Source organism: Bacillus rossius, chromosome 3, assembly GCF_032445375.1.
Source record: "Bacillus rossius redtenbacheri isolate Brsri chromosome 3, Brsri_v3, whole genome shotgun sequence".
NCBI classification, from domain to species: Eukaryota; Metazoa; Arthropoda; class Insecta; order Phasmatodea; family Bacillidae; genus Bacillus; species Bacillus rossius.
The window spans coordinates 92,081,928-92,098,040 of record NC_086332.1 but is presented as its reverse complement, the minus strand read 5'-3'; the positions used below and the strand labels follow the sequence as shown (position 1 = coordinate 92,098,040).

General features: G+C 38.0%; 1 protein-coding gene across 2 annotated transcripts in view; it reads right to left on the bottom strand.

Annotated features, from left to right (window-relative positions):
* Positions 1 to 16,113, bottom strand: part of LOC134531029 (myosin-I heavy chain) — a 373,169-nt gene that overhangs the window by 81,887 nt on the left and 275,169 nt on the right. For both annotated transcript variants that reach the window (XM_063366521.1, XM_063366522.1), the window contains exons 16-21: positions 12,253 to 12,445; positions 10,876 to 11,271; positions 8,007 to 8,208; positions 5,609 to 5,763; positions 2,601 to 2,825; positions 1,969 to 2,103 (exon numbers count right to left, since the gene is read on the bottom strand). In XM_063366521.1, coding sequence (XP_063222591.1) covers positions 1,969 to 2,103; positions 2,601 to 2,825; positions 5,609 to 5,763; positions 8,007 to 8,208; positions 10,876 to 11,271; positions 12,253 to 12,445 — 1,306 coding nt within the window. The remainder of the gene's footprint in view (positions 1 to 1,968; positions 2,104 to 2,600; positions 2,826 to 5,608; positions 5,764 to 8,006; positions 8,209 to 10,875; positions 11,272 to 12,252; positions 12,446 to 16,113) is intronic.

Below are 16,113 nucleotides of genomic sequence, written 5' to 3'. Positions count from 1 at the left end.
TGATACAATGTATGTAGAATCAAAAAACTAACAGTACTTAAAATTTTAAGGTTCTCCAATTTTATAATTACTTCGTATTAAAAAGAGTCTTGTCATATCACTACCTATTAGCTAATTTAAATTTTTGTGGAGAAACACAAGCTGCTCTACATTTTCGGGGAGTAGACTCTCTCTTCTACACGTCACAATGTTGCCAGCTGTTGAGAAAAGTCTCTCACTGCACACTTGTGTAGCAGGTATAGGCAAGTACCATCTTGCTACCACAGCTATGTTTCGGAAATAAGTGCGCCCCTTCTCTGACCAGAAACTGAAAGGATTTTCATTCTTTGGGATTAAGGGTGCTGCCAGATATTCGTTTACTTCTCCTTGGATAGTTTCTTTGTAGCTTGCAAGCGTAGACGGAGCTGCTGTTGAAGGTTTCACGTAGGCCCACAGAGATGACTTCTTAATAGGCATTTCACTTGTAGCCTCACTTGTCTCAGTTATAGTTTCAGCTACTGTGTTCAGCTTACACAGCTTACATACCTCCCTGCACAAATTTTCAACCCGTATATATATATATTTTTTTTCATCCTCAATTAGTGAATCTTTGAACCGTGGATCTAACATCATTGAAAACCCATTTACTTCACAATCTTGGTACACCATGTAACGTGATCACAAGCTTTTAAATAAGTTCTTGGCAAGAGTTTTTTTTTTTGACGTGCGGGACAGGATAATTGCCTGAGCTGTCACTACGCGAGGAATTTGGGAAGGGTATGAAGAGGTGGGGTGTTGCTGCCTGCATCTGGTCGTTTACTGTGTATTATCCTATTGAAAAACATTGACGTAGCATGTTAGGCTTTTGGAGTCTTTGCTGTGAGTATGCGGCCAGATGTTTTCCACATGGTCTGTACAATTTTCTTTCTCTTCGCCGTCAAGTTCGGAACGAAATTACAGTGTCGACAAACCATGTTTCACCCTCTAATCTGAAAACTGTCACCTATAACGTCCCGGTTGTATGGATTTTACACACACGTATTTATCTTTATCAGTATGCTGACAGTTCAAATCTATTTTCAACGACCTGACGACATTCTTCTACATAAAATACGTTAGTTATCGCTCCGAATTACTGTATTCAAACGGGCTTTACGTGGCCAGATGTAGTGGAATAACTCCATATACATAACTCTAAAACATTACGAAAATCCCGCGGATCTTTTGCCCCCACCCAACGAGAGAAACCTCCGTGATCCTGAAATGTTTCCCGGTTTCAGTGATACCGTCCAGCCTTTTTCATAAATGACTGAATATTCGTTTTTTTGAAGTGTTAGTATTTGAAATCGAATCGAATACGAATAATATACTATTCGTTTTGATATTCCAAAATTCGAATATTCGCACAGGCCTACTAAACAGATATTGTATAATTTGTGAAACATTATACACAGGAAGTAAATACACATTCCTTATGGGGGAAAAGTTGGGATATTGAAAAATGTGTTGCTATAAGCAGGAAAACATTATAAGCAGTAACATTATAAGCAGTAACATTATAATCAGTTTCTACCTTCTACTGTAACCGAACTCTTCATCACAAGCCTATGAACTTAACAAACTGTTACAAGAATATATTTCAGCCTCATCTACGCTGATAAAAAAATTAGTTTCATAGCATATGCATACTTAAAATCTTATCAGAACTCATGTCTGTAGGTAGCCTAGTAAGTATTTTGTTGTAAGGGGAATATTTTAATCGGTGCTCATTTTATGACTTCTAGGTTCTAAACTAATATTTACATAACTCCTAAATGATACACCTGAAAAATAAGCTGCACATGCAATTTGCCATTGTACTTGTAAGTGAGAATGTGATTAAAATAAGAGCTGGTTATGAACTTTCTAAAGGGATTCGACAATTTGCACTCTGTGTGATTGACGATAGTCCCGCAGCCCTGAAGATGAGGGCAGGCAACGTGTACTCACGGCGATCTCGACGGAGGAGGGCGGGTAGAGGCGGCACGACACCTTGGTGTTCTTGCAGTTGTCCATGCACCACTGCACATACTGCCGCAGCTTGCCCTCCAGCTGCAGGTTCTTCCTCAGGAAGCACACGAAGTACTGCAACACACAACTAGCCCTCAGTACTTAGCTCTGAACGTGCATCGTGATGCTCCTAACAGGTGCGCTGCTCCTCAGCAAGGATGCCAGGTTGCATGAAGCCCACAGTTTTAGTTGGTCTTGCATGGTAAAGTTAGTAATGCTTGTGATAGTAAGTACTATAGTTTGTCAAAACATGTGTCTTGTTAAAAAAATATTAATGTGTCGTTACCATTCATACAATTTTATACCCCTCACATTATTCCATTTTTTTGGTACATTGCATAAAACTGGCACTATATAAAACCTAATAGGCGTAAGTGCAGGTCCTCAGCATGATATTCACATTGTTAGTATGTATTTCCATTGTTCTTTGGCTGTGTTCACAGAAGTTGAACCATAAGTAAAGAACCCTTCCAAGGTGTTGTGGGTTTAGAGGGAAAAGATGATATGGAAGCTTCCTGGGCTGGAAGGCCATGATGCACAGGCACAGCATACAGCAGCAGCCACACACGCACCTTGTACAGGAGCTTGCTGGGCTGGAAGGCCACGATGCACAGGCACAGCAGCAGCCACACACGCTCCGTCGCCTCGGAGCTAGGGTTGTTGGTCGCTTGCCGCATGCACTGCACCAGGATCTCGTCGCGCAGCTCCTCCCGCTCTATGCCGTACCCCACGATGCCCTGGATTGTCGTCAGCTCCACATCTGTCTTCAGCTCCCCACGCAGGTACTTGCACAGGTCCTGCAGGGACAAGGATGCTGACAGTTACCGACAGTCTCTGCACCAACACTTGGCATAGCAGAAAAATAACAGCATGCCCTTTCACCCTTTCTAAGGGCTCTCTAGGGGCTTGCTAATAACCATTGCAAAATGTAAAGAAACCTGAAATAAAAATCATGTTTTCCGCATAATTGTTGCACTTGCATCGCTGCACTCTTATTTTAGGGCCTCAAAATTTGGAGGAAAAAAAAAAAGGAATAATTTTTGCATTTTATTTTTGATCTCTCTTTCGGATGAGTGTTTTGTGTAGGTAGATAACCACAATAGGATAAAGCAACATGCAACAGCCATCTATTTTTAGTTGCCGTCCAGCAGTTTGGTTGGTTTGGTTGTTATAATGGTAAAAAACAGTAATTACAATTATAGTAAAACTCTAAGTTGTACCTGCACAATACGATTTCCCATCCAAAATGGTAAGATGTTTTGGTGCTGCCATTTTCTCAATTAGATATACTTTTTTTTTCCCATGTACAATGTTACCCATTTAAAACTTCTTTTTCTATATAAAGCAATGTTAAAAGTTAAAACCTATAATTTTTTTGGTTATTTACGCTTACTATTTATTAACGAAATACAAAGTTGTCCAATGTGTGAATTTTTTTTAAAGACATTTAAAGACCTTTATCTGTTAAGTCTTCCTCGCCGCTGTGTACTGCATATAAAAATGGAGGCAGGGCTAATTGGCATCATTCATATTGTGTTACATTAATGCCCAAAATATCGATAGCTTGTCGAATGCATGCAATGTGTGCACTCTGTCTAGTGCCATTAAACTACACTTGATAGCCCGCACACTTTCATGATTAATATGTACTACGACAATAGTTGTGTGTTAATTCCGGCTAATGTTCAGGTCATAGTTTTAATTTTTCTATTTAATGGTTGAAATAAATGTTTTTGATGCAAGATTTATTAATTTAAATTGTTTGGCGTGCTCTTGTTTACTTTTATTTTTTAATTAAACATATTTCCCTTTAATATTTTTGGTTTTTATTGTTGCGGTACAAAATTTTCCATAATTTTTTAAAAAAATTTCGGGACTTTACTGATAGGACTCTGGGCTGGCTGCTCTGTTCACACATCGGCGCAAGTGGCGAGACCAAGTAATTGGGACACGGGTCTGACGCGGCGCGCTGCTGGCTTGCAGATTGCACATACTTGTGTAATTTCTTCGTTCGGCCGCGCGCTGGCGCAGCCACTGGGGCGCGCTGTCGTAACAGGCCGCGCAGTGTGGCCGCATGCTGGGTGGAGGGGGTAGCCTGCTCAGCTGTCCTGGTTAAATGTTTGGAAACTTTGTTTCAATAACCATGGATTGTTCTGGGAGGCGCAGTGGTGCACGGAGATTTAAGAGGGAGTTAGAGAGAGGTCGAGGCTCACTCTGGTAACGAGTTCACTAGGTTTGTAATGTAGTCAGTTTAGGCCCACTGGTCAGTGGTCGTGATGCTGACCGATTTGGTAGGGAGTCGGTAGAGTCCAAGTTTGAAAATGTAAATTTCGTTCAGGTTTTCAAAAGCAGGAGACGCCCCTATGTTAGTTTTAAAGTGATGGATCAAGAAATATTCAGCTTATTTAAAAATGTGAGTACAGAACTATCTTTTCATAGCTGTAATAATAATTAACTGGTTTTAGATGTTCTTAAGTTAACGGATCAGGAAGGATTAGTGAGGAGTTTAGTGAAGCTCTGTCTTTTATGGTCGTTTAGAAGTTATTACGTGAGTCATAACTTGTGAATTTTTATTGCAATTTTAATCATGATCTATAAAGACTACCTGTTCCTTGAGACTGATTTTGCTTATAAGAAATTTAAAAACCAAATACATGTCATTTTCAAATTAGTGTCAAATTATATTTTTTAAATCTGATTTAATTCATCTCTCACCAGACATCCCGTATGGGATGACAGACGTTTCGATCCTAGAATGAAAACTATTATATCAAGTTAAGTGGTATTTTAAGAATAAACCTCTTGTTAGGCTAAGCGAGTATGTCCTCTGAGTTACAGTTTACCCCCCCAATGAAGTTAAAGAAAATTCATTACAATTTTCAATTGATTGATTGATTTTGTTTAATTTATTGCATTTTTATTTAAATTTTTAACTACTGCACGATATTATGAATAACTTTACCTCAAAAAAAATGATTTTCTCTCATAAAAATTACACCCCAACATTTCAAACTTGATTTTATTATATTATGCTCTACGATTATGCAATAAAACATGGTAATGTAGAACAACTCCTGAATGAATAAGTTCTTACATATCATGAACAACGAGGTCATTACAGACCATGATGGGTGATTGAGGTGAAAATAAATCAAAATTAATTGGTGGCGTAGTGTGGAGAACCCAGAAAAAAAACTCGTAGATTTATGCAACATCAGCCATGTTTAACCATTTGCGATATTTCTGGGTTTGCCCTAACTGGGAATTGAACCCAGATCGCCTCAGTGGGAAGCAAGTGATCTGTCCACTTTAACACTGTGGCCTCTCCTAGGACCAGAGGAAAATAGCGTATTTACAGAAAAATTTAAAACTGAGGGTTATAAAATAGTGACTATCATATTGCCACTCAGCTCCAAAATTTTTTAAATAACTGACAAGGTGGTGCAAGATATTTTCAGCCCATAGATATGTTACGCTGATGTAGTGGGAACATTTAGACAAAGGCAGGTAAACAAAAAAATTAAATCCAAAGCTTTCAAAAGTGTAAAAATCAACTAAATGAATTCATTGCCCACCTTACCCTGAATATGGAGCAAGCAACGTTGACGTTGTCCGGGTCGTACATGTGTATGTGAGAGTTGGGGATGCTGGAGCCACGGTAGTAGGTCACCATCTCGTACTTGGGCATCACCTCTGTGCACTTGTTCTTCCTCGTCAGCGTCGCAATGATGGTGCCTGTAGCAACACAGCACCAGCAGCCACCCCACATTGGTGGATAATAAGCAATTACTATAACCATTTTAAAAAATACTTAAAAACCAAATGCTTCTAAATAATTGAGACATTATCTGACTGTCATCCATGCAAGCACTCAAGTAGTATACACGGTAACAGAACATCAGCATAATGAAGTACACCTAATGGTGTGGTGGTCCAATTCTCAAAGCATTAACGGTAAGATTACATATTATTCTCTTGGCAAGTCAAATGCTCTGACTGACCAAAAGAATATATTTTAAATTGTGCATGGAAAATATAAAAAAAAAAATTCACTATATTCTAATTTAACTTCAACGCCAAGGTTTAAATATGTAAAAATTTTGCACTTACTTTCCATGAAAACATACTTATATGGTTTATTTTTCCTATGTGTTTGGTCTCCCAAAATATGGAAGTTAACAAACCAATATATGTAAGTATTGGTGAATCTTTGGAGGTATTGGACCACCTACTACTACCTACCCTTTCAAGAGCTGAGCATGAAGGGTTTCAGGCAAGAGAGAAGATGACAACCTTACCCAGACAGTGAAAATGAAAGCTGATATTTGTTCAGAAAGTTATCAGGACAGTTAGTAATTCTTAAGCATGTTATCGGGACAGCTAATTTTAGTTTAAGAACTGATCAGAATGGCTGTTTATTGTTCAGTAAATTATCAGAATGGTTAAACTTAGTTCACAAAGTGCTCAAGATAGCCTGCCTCTTACCCAAACCATCAGCCTTTAGCCCAGATTTTGGTGCCAGACAGTTTACAGGCCATTTTCATTTTGTTAGGCAATTGCCCAGTACATTTGCAATTGGTTAGGCAGTTGACCAGAAAGTCTACATTTGGTCAAGCAGTTACCCAGATAGTCTGCATTTAATCAGGCAGTTGCTCTATTGTCTCCATTTTTTCTGGCAGTTTTCAAGAAATTCAGTCTGATGACAGTCACACATTTGTCAAGCAATTGTCAGAATAGTCATAATAAATAGGATTTATTAATCTTCCTTTGGCCAGATAGTTTCTCAGGCAAACTTCCTTTGGTCAAACAATTGGCCAAAAAGTCGGTGTTTGGTAGTAAACAAAATAAAACTGTCACATTTTATCAGACAAGCAACCAGATATTCAGCCTTTGATCAGGGAAACGAATAGGCATCATCCTTTTGTCAGGAAAATGCCCAACAAGTAGCTTTTGGTCAGGTTTAAAACCCAGCAGTCAGTTTGTAGTCAGGTTAAAAACCAGAGAGTCAACTTGTCAGGAAAATGACAATAGGGTCGGCTATTGGTCAGGAAAATGATCTGAAAGTCTACATTGTTCAGACAGAAACAGTATGCTATTGTTTTTATAAATTTCCAAACAGTTGGCCTTAATCAGGAAAATTAGTACCTATTTGTTAAAGAAAACTACCAGCCAGCCTGCCTTCAGGCAAATAACAAGCAGTCAGTGTTATTTCAAGCAAATGATCAGAATGAGTTTTTGATGAAGCAAGGGGGAGCTACAATATTTTTAATCTTCCAGACTTTTTTCTACCCTCAATTCAGCTTAACTAAGGGTAACCAAACAACTGGTCTAATTAGTCTGTCAAAAGACCTCTAAGCAGTTAAAGCAGCCTGCCTAAACACATGCATTAATGGAAGTAAGGGGAATAAATGTGACTTTTCCTGGTTCTAGGATCACATCAAATTCAAAAATGAAACGCATGTAAAATCAGTTAAACATGTATACACTTAATTAATTTCATGATTATAAGAAACAGAATTCAGTAACCTTGACATAAAAGCGTGGTTTTACACGTGTTCTGAGTTCTGACCAAAAAAGGTCACTAGGTACCAGCTGATGGATTAATTAATTTTGGTTCACATTATGTCAAAAACAGTTATTGGAGGCAAATATAAACCATAAAATTGAGGGTAACCGGGGAAGGGATGAACGTTAGCCTAAAGTATTGGAGCATTTTCCTGGACTGATTTAAAGGCACCACGTAAAACAAAAGTCCCAGTGGATGGACTGAGATTCACACCCACGATCACCTAAATGAATAAAACAAAAGTCCACATGGATGCATTGAGATTCGAACCTATGACCTCCTGAATGAGTAAAATAAAAGTCCAGATAGACCGATTCTAACCCATGATCTCCCAAATGAGAGTCCAACATTATACCACCAATGTGCCCTATCCCACCGTACGAGCTAACCGGAGGACTGGGAGGCGACATACCTTCAGGCGACCGCTCGTGGGGGTTGAAGTAGTTCTGGGCGAACTCGACGATGTCGTGGTAGGTGTCGTCCAGCAAGGCCTCCTTGTCCTGCTCCTCTAGCTCCTGCAGCTTGCGCTCCACCCGGAACTTGCGTCGCTGCTCCCGCTCCGGGTCCTCGTCTGGCCTGCCCGTGAACCGCCACGAGTGCGCCGACTGGATGCCCTGCAAGCAGTGCCCCAGTGTGTGCAGGCTCGTAACTCACAACACTTTCAACCAACCTAGAAATAAACTAATATACACAATAAATCAAATCAGCAATAGAAACTTGTTACATACACTTGGATTGAGTGAACAAGAAAAAAATTTTGACATTTTCTTAACTACCACAGCCAAATATCTGTAAACAAGCTATGTTTAATCTTATTGACTAGAACATATAATCTTTTGGAAATTTTTTTACTGGGATTAGATGTAATAGATAGAATATACGTAATGGATGAAATATAAAGGATAAACTGCTTTGCTAGGTAAAAACAATATTCTCTCCTCCATAGTTTGCTAACTAATATTATGCATCAATAAATGGACTATTTATATCATTTTCTTATGAAAACTAGGTGTTAAGTCAACGTTATTGTTAAAATGCTAAAATTTCTCATTGATACAATATAATGCCACATGTATATAAATTAAGTTTTATAGCTTACAAAAATTGACAATCTCAAAAGCTAAAAATCTAAATTGGCGGCAATGGAGAGTAATATTTTGGCTAAATAAAACTAGATTATGGCTAAAACATTCTTACCCTTACATCTTCACAACTTTAACATTATCCTCTTCAATATATTTCCCTCCAAGATCCTTACATCTATCCATGCAAATTTTCCACCGGTCAAAGCAGCGTCTGACATTATCTTCTGAAAGTATGTTCATGGTCCCTGTCTCTTTTTCTTTCACACCTTCAACTGTCTCAAATCTTGTTTCTTTCATTGCTGATTTCACTTTCGGAAACAAAAAAGTCACACTGAGCAAGATCTGGTGCGTAGGGTGGATGTTCCAACAGAGGTATTCCATGCTTAGCCAAAAACGACTTGACAAGTTGTAAGGGCTGAGCTGGGCCAAGCCGCTGTCCTGATGAAGAATCCACAACTTGTTTTTGCACAATGCAGGTCACTTTCTTCTTACTTGTTCATGGAGCATAGATAGGACTTCAAGATTATATTAATTGTTCAAGTCTAACTTTCAAACACCCAAAACACATACACAATCCCATGGATGTAGAAAAATAAAAATATAATCATCATTGCTTCAAATTTTGATTTTGGCATTCGAACCTGCTTCAGTCTCCATGAATTGGGGCTCTTCCAGTGCATTGATTGGCACTTAGTTTCAAGATCATACGTGAAAAACCATGATCTAACACATATTACTTTTTCAAGATTTCACAGTCCTTTTTGAAGGTTTTCATTATGTTCATTTGAGAATCTTTTAGTAAGGTTCTTGGTAACCATTTTTGAACAAACTTTCCTCATGTGAAAATTTTCATTTAAAAACCAGCCAAACTGATTCTTTGTCCATTCTACAATCACAGCAACTGCACGAAAACTTACCAACAGTCTTTTCGGATTAAATCTCCGATTTTTTCAATGTTTTCCTGCATTGTTGACGTTGAGGGTCTCTCTGAACCACTTAAACCACCCAGAAACATGAGTGAGTGACTGACATCAATCACCACACACTTGTTTCAACGAAGAATGGGTCTCTGTGGCTGACTTTCCAAGGTTCACTAAATCTTTCCACATTAATCCATTGCTCTTTCAAAACACTAAGCCTTTTTTAGACAAACTGATAATACACTGTCTGACACAAACGAAGGCCACAGCCTGACTGAGGGGTCGGCAGGCGGCCGGGAGGGTGGGTGGCAGAAATGGAGAGAGGGGATGTCACATGACTCGGCAGTGTACCATTTCACCTTAAGACCCACGCTGTTTGCCTGTTAAAAAATCAGTCCCGTTATTTTCTAGCCAAACTTCATATTTTTACTCATTTGGCAATAATTGTGTTGATTTTTGATGATGGCATTCACAAATCTTTTGCAAATAGAACTTACAGAACCGTGTGGGTGTTATTTAATTTTGTTTATGACTTCAAGATTTTTTTTTTAGTGAAAAAACTTTGCGTTTGATTCCACCCTTAATTCATGCCATATTAACAGTAAATAAATATCACTCAAATGAGACCAGAGATGATACTGTTTAGTAGCAAAACACCAAGTGTCATAGTACACTCCTACCTTGAAAGAGTGCGGGCTGATAAAGTTTATTCAGCATTTAATAGTGCACTGCGCTCAACCGACAAGGTATCAATAAAGATAGTCAACTATGTGTGCACAATCCACAGAGTTCTCAACCAAACCCAAACATTAAGGCTGCATGTACATACATACTACAACAGCAATGGTAGAACAGACTATGTTGTAACGTTTGGAAACATGTTAGAAATATAATTTTCACATCAAAAAACGATGTGGTTTTATTAATTACACAAGTAATTTGTAACTTCTTAAAAAAATATTATATATAATCGCACAAATTTAGTTTTTTTACCAGAAATATAGTTTTTAAGAAATAAAATGCATAAAAAATTAACACACTCAATAGAACGAAAATGGCAGGATCTAAACATGTAACAAATTTAGTACGAGAAATACATAGTATTTTGTGGGAACTCTCAAAAGAATTTAACTCTTTATGAAATAAGTTTAATTTAAAGCAGGAAAATATGGTAAGCATTGCTGGCAGCCAGTGCTCCAATCTTATCTCATCTCCATGACCACAATGACAATGAGATATGAATCCCATGGCCGAGCTTCGGGGGAGGATCGCTCACCCCGGACACGGTGGAAGTGCGGGAGCTGGGGCGGCTGTGGCGGGGGGAGCCCGCCGCGGGGCTGGGCGCCCGCTCACCCCCGCGCTGCACGCGGTCCACCCCGGGGCTCCTCGGCCGCGGCTTGTGAGGGGGTTGGGTGGCCGGCAGGGGGGGCGGGGGCAGGCCCCCTCCCTCCTCTGCCTCGTCGTCCCGCGGCAGCACGGACTCGTAGATGGGCTCCGAGGTGGCACTGCCGTCCAGGGGCGGAGGGGGCGGTGGTCCCGTGGGCTCGGGCAGGGTGGGGTGCCCCAGGCCCACGGGCCTCGACCCTGGGAGATCCAGGCTCGAAGGGGGCGCGGGGGGAAGCCCTTGCATCACCGACAGCGCTGCCTCCTCTTGCTGGATGACCGTCTCCAGCTGCAGCAATGCCACATGACAGTCCCGTTTACTTCATAATGTGCAATTGGTTTTCACAATACGTAGTACTAAAATTTACATGATCCATCTATTCACAAGACATTGAGTCCTTACCCAGAGACCTACAAGAGTTGTAAGTGTCTAAAAATTATTATAGCCCACTCGGTCCATTGGTTCCTAAACTCTGGTTTGCGACCAAAATTAGGATCGCAGGGCATAGTTCTGAGTGGTGAAGCTCCGTATTTTAAAAACTTGAGTACAACAGAGTTGAAACATGTGGGTGAAATATTTAAGAAATGTTACGTACTTTTAATGATACGTAGTGTGTATTCAGTATTATCATAATTCATTACAAATTCTGCCGGGTTTAAAAAGTTAATGATTTCAAAAAATTTGGATATAAATGGATAATTTAAGACCTTATTGGCCACCAGAGTTGGAATTGAAACCGTTGGGAAACCACCAAGCATGTTCCAAAAAACTGTGAATGTGTGGAGTCCACGTGCGACAGAAGTGAAAATTCTTTCTTATTAAGTATAGAGAGAGATAAATTATTGGTATTTTTTTAGTGAACAAGAGATTATAATTGAGAATAGTAAGGATGCAGGTATGATCTCAAATAGAATTAAATAAAATAAATGTGGTTGCATCAATCGTTAGCCGTTATGAATACTGAGGAGTAGACAAACTCAAGCAGCGTTACGAGAATTCCGTAGCATCACTGCTGCATCATTTCTATTTTCTACCGTTTCCCCTTCTGGCCGTTACAACTAGCATATAGCATGCTACGCTACATACCTATCCCCCTCCTTTTTTGTGTCATCCCGTTTGAATGCTAGTGCATACATTGAAGTGGTATCGCCTCTGACACACTCTCCACCTCTTACAGTTACCCCACCATGTACCTAACTATTCACCTCATGCAATCAGAATTTTCGTAACGCTAGAAAATTGTAGCCCTTTCAGCAAAATCAGTAGTACCTCAACATCAAGATCGGAAACGAGTTCATCCATTTTCTCCCCGATCTCGTCAATGATGTTGTTCCCCTTAGGCTGCACATCCGACAGGAATGCAAACAGGTTGTCGAGATCGACGGACGGCTCTGAGCTCGCGAGTTTCGGGTTCAGCTGCTCCGCCATCTGTGAGAGGGCTGCAATCTCCTGCTGGGCCACCCTGCAGACAGTCGGTCGTGTCGGATGAATAGCAAACAGTGATGTGTAGGGACGAGTTTACAGACCGAGTTGCGATAAAACCAGAATATCACTGCAAAGCATGTGAATACAATATGTAACACCAAAATGCAAGTTAATACACCACTTAGTGTGCGTGTGTGTGTGTGCGTGGGCATGTTTTTTATGCATATTTATTTAAATTGTTTGTTATACGTTAACAATTTTCAATCTTAAGTTTAATGATAATTTTTTTTTGCTTTCCAGTGTATTTGGGATGAGTTTTATTTTAAAAAATTTTTTGTCTACTATATTTCTCTTCTGTGTTTATTATTGATAAAAATGTATTCATTGTGATATCAGTAACATGTAGGTTAATATGAATGAATCATGTTCATTTATGTGATAGTTATTGGTTTGTTTATTTAATTTGTATTTTATTTTGTAAGTTTTTTATCACTTTCTTGTTATTTATTGTCTTTTATTTAGGTTAGCTTAGTGGTGTACTTTTTTTTGTTGTAACATTACATTTAATTTATAAATGTCTGTAGTAAATTGGTAGGCAAGGCGGGCTCAACTTAACTTCACCACATAAAATAAGTCAATAAAATAAAATAAATAAAATTTAGCACCAAAATGAAACTGAAAAAGATGAAATTAGCATTTAAAACAAAAAATTGACTAAAAACACAAAATCCTAATCTTGTAATCTTTGAATAAGTACTGTAATTTCAAATAATGTATTTAATTTAGCAGGAAATTTGTTCCAAAATGTACGTAGTAAATTATTGGAATTTTATTTACTTTTTTTATTTTGCAACTGTTGTTAGTGACTCAGTTTTATATTTGCCAAACACAAGCACTTGCCCATGTATTTTTTATTGTTCTAAAGAGTTAAATAAGTTTATTATATATTTTTACACTGTAAAAGTTTTATATATAGGTATATATGCTAGTAAAAATCATTTAAGTGACATATTTGTTCAATAATATGCTATAGTTACAAATAAACAGAATTCCTAAAATATAAAAACAATATCACCAAAATCTCCTGTTTTTAAAAACGAAATAGGCATACACATAAAACTATATAATCTTAACCCTAGCGATGTGTAATGCTTTTTTCCTGGTTCTTAAAAATCTTTTCTCAGTTTTAGGTTAACCTCCGCACAATTTCCAGTCACACCAAAGATACAGTAGGTTCTAAAAATAGAACATTTATTTGTTTAATATGACTTAAAAGTAAGTTTGCAGTGGTACCGAGATTATACATATTTACATTTTTCGGTGCCTGTAAATTTGCCAAGAACCAGAGGAACTGAGAATCAGGACCAACACATCACTAAAGTAATACTGCAACACTATATAAAACCTTATAAACAAGTCAAAAATGTTAACTGACCTGTTCTGAGTCATTACCAGTGTAAACAACATGTTTTTAATTGTCTTAAATTCATGATTAAATTTCCTGCAATGCTTCAGCAACAGTGGAAATATTTAAGGCTAACAGTTTGCTAAGAGTTAGTAGCTTTACACTCCTTGAGATCTGTTGATTTTCTAAGCATTGTTTGAAAAAGCTGGCGTGGGGTTCTGTTTTTTTCAAATTTCTTCAAATAACAACCGAAAGCAAATGCTTCATTTTTCTTAAACTGACATTACAGATCATTTACAAATTTAAAAAAATATAAACATATTAAATAACTTGGTTACATACCCTTTGTCCATTCCACCCAAGCCGTGATATTGCATGCTTGGAACACAAGAAAAGACTCCCTGAGCTCTACGTGCTGTTCACCAACATACACAAAAACTGACGTCCCTTTTACAATAACAGTAATAGTACTGTCATACTTTTTTGTACATTAAAATTTAACTTTTTTTGTTAATTTTCATTACTGAAACTCAAAAGAATAATATATTTTAGCACATAAAATATTTGAGGTGAAATCATTTACATAAGTAATAGAGGTTTAAAATTTATATTTGATTTAATACAGTTTTTTGGACATACCCTATTGCAGTTTTGCACTGTTTGTCATGGAAAAATTCCGAAAATAAAAAATAAAAATAAAAAATATGATGATAAAAACTTCACAGAAAACAAGACTGAATCAGCTGATGTCAAACAAACGGAACCAACGATGAAACTAAACAAGTATTATGGACAACACGACGACGACAGCACAGACAAAAAATGTTCAACGTCTGAATATCAGGCAGCACAAGAATTTCGTTGAAGGAACTTAGTCATGAAAAATAATATAACAACACAGACGAACATAGTGGGTTTATGACGAGAGAACAAACCTGGACAACGCAGCAAACATATAAACACAGTGATGAAGAAAAACAAGTACTATTGACAACACAACAACGATAGCACTGACGAACACACAAGGTTTCCAGTGACAACAGTTGCAACGTTTTGGGAACTGACATCTGTTCCTGTCATCAGGCACAAACAAACTGATATTGGACACTGGAAAACTAAGGGTTTATTTTTATATATGTTAGAGCTCCTCTCCTTGCACAGGCAATGTTGTTGGTTTGCAACCGAGTTGTGTAGTAAATTGGTTTCTTTTTTAATTAAAGGTATCCAAATCCATATATATATATTTTTAATTCAAATCTTTGTAAACTGATAATACTGCTATTGCTGACAATAAATGCTGATTCCTAGAGTTTCTTTTTAGTTGGGTGTTCTTCCTGTATAAGTGGTGCAGCATTGTCCCAGAGTATTCTATGGCTATTGTCTCGGTCATGTTCGGAAAGTCTAGATTTTTAGTTTCACCCTTCTTTGTGTTATTATTGTGCTCCTTAATGTGTGTTGAAAGGGCCATGTCAGGTTCTCCTTATGTACATGCAACCACACTTGCAGGGGATCTGATACACACAGTTCTGACATTGAAAACTTAACTAGGGCTGGTTTTACTCTGGTAATCAAGCTTTTGATAGTGGAATTTCACTTAAAAACTGCTCTTAATCTGTGTTTGTTTCCCAAACATCTTATTTTTTCTGAGAGACCACAAACATAGGGAATAATTAAAGTGCCACTTGATTTATGTGAACTTCTTTGTTGAGTGATTTGGGATTTGTTTGATGTCATACACTGTTTTATGATGTCAGGTGGGTAGCCATTTGCTAGAAGTTCAAACTAAGTGATTTTATTCATCAACAACTGATTTCTTTTCTGGAACAAAGTTATTAGAGCAGAGAGATTGAAGGATCATTTTCTTTCCAGTTTCCTAATATAAAAATGTATACCCGGTCCATACTGAACATTAATACATTCTTTAAATAATTCATACAATGGGGATTTTAAAATACTTTAAAGTACTTTGTATGACTAAATAACTTTTTATAACTGAACTTAAATTATGGCAGCTAGATGAGACTGCTGACCTGGTTTCTTCTGTGGCACCACTAGACTTACGGGGCTTTGGACCATTTACATTTCCAAAGCCAAATAATTTGGAGAGGGATCTTACTTGGGAAGCCTAAGGGTAGGAGTGCAAATCTCTAGGATTTGCAAGAGGCTCATAGAAATCCGCAGGGGGGCTAAAAGGGCTCAAGAGTTTTGCGGATGGATAGGGTGCTTGTATGTTGTGTCTGCCCACACATGTTGGCCTATATGCATGCAATAAGTAGAAAATTAAAAAATATACAGAAAAT